Raw genomic sequence first — 8,255 nt, 5'->3', positions numbered from 1 at the left:
ATCTTACATGTGAGTTTTATATTTAAAAGCAAAACGTAAAATACATAATGTGAACACATTTATGTAGAGTTTGGTTGAGAAGCTCTATACACGTGACACGTCAGCGTGTTCATTCTCAAATCGCTGTGAAAGTGTCACGTGTCTATTGTAGTGTGAACACATTTATTACAATGTTTCTTCCTTAAGATATAAGGACTATGCTGATAATAAATAAAAAACATAAAAAAATCTTTAAAATTAAATCAAAGCTTTTAAAGCCAAACCCCAATCAGAGCCTTAGCATAAAAATCTAGCACTTATATAATGTTTTAGTATAACCCTAGTTTTACAAAACTCCCTCTTCTTGTGCTACAACGGCCGCCTCTGCAGCTATGAACTCCGAATCTGAACCATCAGAGAAAAAGAAGAAGAATTTGAATCCATCTCTTTCGTTATTTTCTCTTCCAAATGACATCCTTCTGAACTGCATAGCCCGGATATCACCATCGTACTACCCTAAACTCTCTCTAGTCAGCAAGACCTTTGCCTCTCTCATCTCATCGTCCAAGCTCAAAGATACTAGGTTTCTTCAAAAAACATGTGAAAAAATCCTTCTTGTCTGTTTTCATTTTCCCACTAAAAGTCCTAGTCCTTCCTGGTTCAGTCTCTGGTTAAAACCTAACCAAGCCCTAACCAATGACTTGGGGAAGAAGGAAGAGTCTACCGGGAATGCTCTGTTAGTACCAATACCCTCTTCTTATTGTCGTCGTCCACCAACGTTCATGTGTAAGGTTGGTTCAGAGTGCTACGCAATCAATCGATACTGTAATCCATCTTTCGATCTATCGGTCACTAAACCAGGAACTGGCATCTGGCGAAAAGTCCCCAAAATGATGACTGTGGCTCGAGAGGATCCCATTGCTTGTGTCCTTGATGGGAAAATATACGTAATGGGAGGTTGTAGCCAAGAAGAATCCAAGAATTGGGGTGAGGTTTACGATACAAAGACTCAAACTTGGGAATCTTTACCTGACCCTGGCTTCTACCTACGTGTTTCTACACTTAGGAAAATGGAAGTGATGGGGAAAAAGATCTACGTTATTAGCAGCAAGAAGAATACGTATCATATTTATGATACCATAGAAGGTAGATGGGAAGTTGTAGCACCCACGTTTGAGTGTAGTGTTGTGGTAGACAATGTAAGGTACTGTTACACTGGTACAAAGTTTATTTGGTACGATAAGAAGCATAATGGCTCGAGAAGGGTCGACGGTTTGTCGGTACTGGAGAGGCATTGCCGAGCTGGTAGTGGTCATATTGAAATGGCTAACTACGGTGGGAAACTCTTGATAATTTGGGACGAGTTTGTGTATAATGCTCGTGATCGCCATGAGAAGACGAATATTTGGTGTGCTTTGATTGCGTTTGAGAAGCGGAATGGTGATGAAGAAGTTTGGGCTAACGTTGAGTGGGCTAGTAGTGTGCTTACTGTTCCCCTTTCATGTGTTTTATTGCGTCATGTGATAAAAGCAGTTTGATCAAGTATATATGATCATGTTTTTTCTTAGTTAACATACCGTGTTATTATACTCTTCTTGATACCAATCTGTTGTTTGAATTATATTATATCAATGTTTATAAAACTGCCCGGTGGTAATTAGACCTTCTATGAAGGATTAAAGAGGCTTATTGGATTAGGTATTTTATAAAAGAAAAATTAAATTTTGTCCAAACCCTCCCTTATTGAATATGGTATTTATAATAATTCTTACAAATAAAAGGTTATTGGATATCGGGGATGATTGGAAGGAGCTGTAACTTTATATTTTTGCTTTAGAAATAAAACTGTAGATCTTTTTTGCTGTGGCTATAGATAGTTTTGCTGTAGAATATTAGCTGTAGGTTTAAAAAGATTTATAGATTTACATATAAATTTTCTAAAGCAAAAAATAAGTGCTCTATATTTATGGTTTTTCACAGTTAAAAATAAATAAAAAGGAAAGAAAAATTTGTACCTTTAAAAAATATTTACAAAGCATGATTGGCAAATATTTGGGATGTACAAATAATTTAGGCTGTAGAGAGATCTTACAGCACTACTGAAGCACTTGCCAATCAACCCCGATATTTGCGTAAAACCTTTGAAATCACCATTTATTTAAAAAATAGGATAAGACTTAAGTTTATATAAGAATTACTAGGTGTTTTCCTGCACCATGTGCAGTAAGAAATTTTTTAAATCTAACTTATATTTAATATTATATAATTTATTAAATATTATAGATTTTACTATTTTCTTACTAATATTTAATATAGATTTTATATATATTAAATCAATTTGTATAAAACTAATAAAAATGCTAAAAAATTGTATAATTATCAAAAATTTAGCCTAAACAATATTTATAAAATTTGTAGATATATAAGAAACTAATGATCTTACGATTAGATATTTATTTATTTTTAAATTGTAGAAATTTTTGAAAGCTTTAGTAATACAAATTGTATAATTATAAAAAAAGTAATAATATTTCAAAATTTGAAATGTTATATATGAATATATTTATTTTATAGATGATATATTAACTATTACTATATTTTAAAAAAAAATTACTAAAAATAAATGTCAATATAAAATGTAATATATGAATTATTACCATATTCTAATAAGTTTGCCAAAAATATAAATCAACATTAAATAAAATTATCTATGTCATATTTTTTTGGAAGCCATGTCATCAATTTCAGTAGTCATGTCATATTTGCTTTGTGAAATTGATTGTAGGGATGACATATGGCAAAATCACTTCGCAAATATAGTATAGGGGATTTAAAAGATGTTGTTTAGAAAATTAAAATTTATATATTTGATCGAATTAATTTGTTTGGCCAAAATACAATAATGTCTTTTTTTGTTAATTATGTAATTTGTGTACTGTAGTGTTGGGATGATTCTTTTTTTTTTTTTGAAGGTTTTTGGGTCAAAAGATCACTTATCGCATAAGGACCTAATGTCTGGGCTAAATATTTTCTCACCAGCAGTAGCTGAGTACCGTTCCCACAGTCGGATTACTTTAACCCTAATCTTCCCCATCATTTTGAATGGTCCCAAATCGGCAACATAATTCATACTGGCCATTATTGTTCCCTTTAATCGTAAGAATTAGAGATGTGATGATTTATATATCGTCGGTAATTTTAGGAGCTAGGTTATTAGTTAGATTTGAAAATATAAACCATATCTTTTTATTGTCAACAAAAAAATATTTCTGTAACATATCAATAACTATGTAATTACATATTTGGCAACTTGATAATATCGCATAATAAAATTTTGTATGCTATATAAGAAAATTTATGGCTGAAATATAGACTTGGTGACAAACTATCTTAGTTTCTTAAACTATGCGATAGAAACATTTAATATCATCTTACCATATAGCACCTATACCAAATTGTATATCAAGAAAAAAATATTTGCAAGAAACAATAAAATTGGTGACAAAGTTTCACGTACCATATGCCAAGATTTGGTGTCAAATAATATTTCACCAGAATTATCTAGATTTGATGTCAAATCATATTTGGATTGTTACTGGCTCTTTACGGATTTTCATTGGCTCTTTGATAGATTTTCGCAAGATTTTCTTGGATTTTCACCAAAGCTTCAAGAAATTTTCATCAAAGATCTTTTGTATCTTGATCAAGAAGGTGAGGAATTAAGAGAAATTGTTTGAAATACCTTGAGTTGGTTATCACTTTTCAAAATATACTCAATAAAAACTACGTTATCATTTGCGTTTAAGATTTATTTATTACTGTTTAAGATATAATATTTAGAAATTGGAGTTAAATTTATAAACTTTTATAATAATTTTTAAATAATTATAAATGATTTAGTAGGATTAGTTTTGTCTTTTTCGTCACAAACTTAGTGTGTTTATAAAAGTGGTTATTATGTAAAGATACATTTGAAAAGTTGTAACCAACTTAGAGTAGAGTTATAATTCTCCCAAAAATTAATTAAATTAAATATTAAATGAGAAAGAGAGTAGAATAAAAAAATATGAAGAGAAATGAATTTTAGATTTGGAAATTAGTACAGATATAGTATGACACACATAAAAATTATAATAAAGGAACTAACCAATGCATAGACGCAAAGCTTTCAGTTTGGTTTACATAGTATTCGTAGAATATATTGTTTTTTATTAATGACAAAAAAATAGTTCATGTTGGGCCAAACTATAACTGCATTAACTTGAACATACAAAATGGGATAAATCGATGTATTAATCAAAGAGGAGGGTAAACACATCCAGAATATAAAATTTGAATTTTAAGAGCCTTTCTTAGCTAATTAATGAGTTGCTGTATTGTGATTTTTGTTTGACATGAATGAATGTTAAGAATCTCAATTTAGACTCCCACAACTTGATATGGTTATATCCACAAATGATCCATGTAAGATCTTAACCAGTAGCTGACAATCCCCTTCTAAGCAAGGCTATCCTGCTTAAGTTTAAAACATTTTCTTCAGAGGATAGCCTCTATTTTATTTATAGATACACATACGGCTATCCCACTAATTCCTACACTTCAGGCATTTTCAAATCCCAAAGAATGTTGGATACGACCAGCTACTGTTTGTCTAAAGTGTAACTATGATGCTGCCTTTGATCCAATCATGGGCCAAGTAGTAGGAGGATGGATTTTGAGAGATCATTTTGGTGTAGCCAAACTATGGGGCTCGGTATTAGGGGATGCCTCGACAAGCATTGAAGCGTACGGGAAAGCAATTTGTTAATAGCTATGCAGTATACACAAACATAATGCATCATGCATGGGTTTCAACGTGGTTGCCTTTCCTTAGAAGGGGACTGTCAGCTACTGGCTAAGATCTTACATGGATCATTTGTGGATATAACCATATCAAGTTGTGGGAGTCTAAATTCAGATGCTTAACAATGATTTATGTCAAACAAAAATCACAATAGCGCAGCTCTGTCAATTAGCTAATAAAGGCTCTTAAATTCAAATTTTATATTCTGATGTGTTTACCCAGCTCTTTGATTAACATACAGATTGTATTTCATTTTGCATGTTCAAGTTAATAAAGCTATAGTTTGGCTCAATAGGAACTATTATTTTTTGTCATCAATTAAAAAAACAATATACTCTACAAAGACTATTTGAACCAAACTAAAAACTTTGTGCCTATGTGAAGTAAGTATTTCTTAACCAAAAAGGAAGTATATATTTGAACCAAAAAGGTAGCTTTTTTTTTTCTTTTCTAAACAAAATTTAGCGTAAAAGACGTCAAAAAAATTTAGGGTTCGATTGGTATGAACTTGCGCTTTATACTGTTAATTTAGGCTTTTGGCTGTAGAAATTTTGAATGTTAAAATTGTTAGTACTATTTTAAATATTGAAAAAGTAAAATTAATAATAAAAACCATAAAAACAGAAAACAATATTTTAAATGTGTCATTATAAATATACAATTAGGTAAAACCCGCGCCTTGAGCAGGATGTGATTATCAGGGTGATAACCAAAAATTATTATTATTTGTTTAGTTTCAGGTTATATGAATTTTAGATAGTCCTTATGTCGAACCAATGATTTCATATTATAAAATATAATAATTAAAGAAAAAGAAAGTAAACTTATTAAAACAAATCATTTCACTACGTACAATTTGGTGGATAGTGAAAGAATCATTTTTTTAAAAAAATATTTCAACTTCCAAGAGAAAAAATTGACTTTCGATTTGTTATCTGTTTATATTCGAATCGAAAAATCTGGATAGTGTGAATTTTATTGGAATCTTACATGTGAGTTTTATATTTAAAAGCAAAACGTAAAATACATAATGTGAACACATTTATGTAGAGTTTGGTTGAGAAGCTCTATACACGTGACACGTCAGCGTGTTCATTCTCAAATCGCTGTAAAAGTGTCACGTGTCTATTGTAGTGTGAACACATTTATTACAATGTTTCTTCCTTAAGATATAAGGACTATGCTAATAATAAATAAAAAACATAAAAAAATCTTTAAAATTAAATCAAAGCTTTTAAAGCCAAACCCCAATCAGAGCCTTAGCATAAAAATCTAGCACTTATATAATGTTTTAGTATAACCCTAGTTTTACAAAACTCCCTCTTCTTGTGCTACAACGGCCGCCTCTGCAGCTATGAACTCCGAATCTGAACCATCAGAGAAAAAGAAGAAGAATTTGAATCCATCTCTTTCGTTATTTTCTCTTCCAAATGACATCCTTCTGAACTGCATAGCCCGGATATCACCATCGTACTACCCTAAACTCTCTCTAGTCAGCAAGACCTTTGCCTCTCTCATCTCATCGTCCAAGCTCAAAGATACTAGGTTTCTTCAAAAAACATGTGAAAAAATCCTTCTTGTCTGTTTTCATTTTCCCACTAAAAGTCCTAGTCCTTCCTGGTTCAGTCTCTGGTTAAAACCTAACCAAGCCCTAACCAATGACTTGGGGAAGAAGGAAGAGTCTACCGGGAATGCTCTGTTAGTACCAATACCCTCTTCTTATTGTCGTCGTCCACCAACGTTCATGTGTAAGGTTGGTTCAGAGTGCTACGCAATCAATCGATACTGTAATCCATCTTTCGATCTATCGGTCACTAAACCAGGAACTGGCATCTGGCGAAAAGTCCCCAAAATGATGACTGTGGCTCGAGAGGATCCCATTGCTTGTGTCCTTGATGGGAAAATATACGTAATGGGAGGTTGTAGCCAAGAAGAATCCAAGAATTGGGGTGAGGTTTACGATACAAAGACTCAAACTTGGGAATCTTTACCTGACCCTGGCTTCTACCTACGTGTTTCTACACTTAGGAAAATGGAAGTGATGGGGAAAAAGATCTACGTTATTAGCAGCAAGAAGAATACGTATCATATTTATGATACCATAGAAGGTAGATGGGAAGTTGTAGCACCCACGTTTGAGTGTAGTGTTGTGGTAGACAATGTAAGGTACTGTTACACTGGTACAAAGTTTATTTGGTACGATAAGAAGCATAATGGCTCGAGAAGGGTCGACGGTTTGTCGGTACTGGAGAGGCATTGCCGAGCTGGTAGTGGTCATATTGAAATGGCTAACTACGGTGGGAAACTCTTGATAATTTGGGACGAGTTTGTGTATAATGCTCGTGATCGCCATGAGAAGACGAATATTTGGTGTGCTTTGATTGCGTTTGAGAAGCGGAATGGTGATGAAGAAGTTTGGGCTAGACACTCTTTGATAGAGGTCACAAAAATGTTTGGGAGTCCTTCATATCTTAGCCCAATGGTTCCCCATTCCACATCTATGGCACACTGATTTGGTCGAGCTTAGTGGTTTAAAGGATATACCACGGCCACTGCCTTGACCATGGCTCAAATTGGGTTGATACCCACGGCCTCTGCCATAGTGATTCCCACTGCCAAATGTGTTATAGTGGCCATGGACACGTCTTTTCCACCCTCCACGGTCATGACCGCGTGGTCTATCATTCTGGACGTGGTTACCTTTTTTTTCTTCTGCGGCCTTATTGGTATCAGGTAATGGGGTTAATCCAGGAGGTCTCAATTCACTGTTTCTCATCAATAATTCATTATTTTGCCCAGCTAGCAATAAACTCATCAACAGACTTATAGTCATGGATTCTAGGATTCCTCCAATCAAATAGGGCCTTTGGTAATAACACCGTTCTTTGGTGATCATATCTCGATTTTTAACTATGTCTAAAGGTGATCTTTGAGACTCTTAATAAGATGATGGCTAATAACTAATATTGTCCTGTATCAATATTTCTCATTGGCATTATTGCCTTCTATGATACATTCACCAAGTCTTTTTGACTTTAGGATAATCTTTTTATCCAATGCCACCGTAAATAATTATCTCCAGAGAGATTTAGGGCAGCAAAATCCAGGTTGATTTTCGACATCTAAATCATATATACTCAATATTTAGGTATAATTTTCATGCGGCCTTACTCTTAAAAATAATCAATTCGGATTTCAATCTTGTGAGGACAATGAGACTATCAATCTTAAATGCATTTAATCAATCAGTCAATTTCTATCAAGTCTCAGCAATACTATTTCTATGTGCTCATAATATTATAGTTTATCAAGACTAGCAAAAACGGATTCAATTAGGGTTTAACAATCAATAGATTTTAGCAAGACTAGTAAAATATTTATTAATCACTCAATCAGTTTCAAAGCTGATTTTAGCAATACTAGAATATAGATT

The 8,255-nt window shown here is 33.0% G+C and overlaps 2 protein-coding genes across 2 annotated transcripts; both read left to right on the top strand.

Moving 5' to 3' along the window:
- Positions 1 to 343: 343 nt before the first annotated feature.
- On the top strand, positions 344 to 1,580 carry LOC106333775 (putative F-box/kelch-repeat protein At4g39756). The gene has a single exon (XM_013772183.1). The coding sequence runs from the start codon at positions 372 to 374 to the stop codon at positions 1,515 to 1,517; it is 1,146 nt and encodes a 381-aa protein (XP_013627637.1). The 5' UTR covers positions 344 to 371; the 3' UTR covers positions 1,518 to 1,580.
- A 4,568-nt stretch (positions 1,581 to 6,148) lies between these two features.
- LOC106330085 (putative F-box/kelch-repeat protein At4g39756) lies at positions 6,149 to 7,786 on the top strand. The gene is made up of 2 exons (XM_013768640.1): positions 6,149 to 7,262; positions 7,745 to 7,786. The coding sequence occupies exons 1-2, from the start codon at positions 6,177 to 6,179 to the stop codon at positions 7,784 to 7,786; spliced, it is 1,128 nt and encodes a 375-aa protein (XP_013624094.1). The 5' UTR covers positions 6,149 to 6,176.
- The last annotated feature ends 469 nt before the right edge of the window (positions 7,787 to 8,255 follow it).

The sequence above is a fragment of the Brassica oleracea genome, chromosome C3 (assembly GCF_000695525.1).
Source record: "Brassica oleracea var. oleracea cultivar TO1000 chromosome C3, BOL, whole genome shotgun sequence".
Lineage (NCBI taxonomy): Eukaryota > Viridiplantae > Streptophyta > Magnoliopsida > Brassicales > Brassicaceae > Brassica > Brassica oleracea.
The sequence above is the reverse complement of the archived record's forward strand: the minus strand, read 5'-3'. Positions and strand labels throughout refer to the sequence as shown.

What these genes read in the sequence shown, in the direction of transcription:
- LOC106333775 (XM_013772183.1), top strand. Translation starts at nt 372, where the DNA reads ATGAACTCCGAATCTGAACCATCAGAGAAAAAGAAGAAGAATTTGAAT.
- LOC106330085 (XM_013768640.1), top strand. Translation starts at nt 6,177, where the DNA reads ATGAACTCCGAATCTGAACCATCAGAGAAAAAGAAGAAGAATTTGAAT. An exon ending in CTAGACACTCTTTGATAGAG is followed by an intron (nt 7,263 to 7,744) that starts GTCACAAAAATG and finishes CTATGTCTAAAG; the next exon opens with GTGATCTTTGAGACTCTTAA.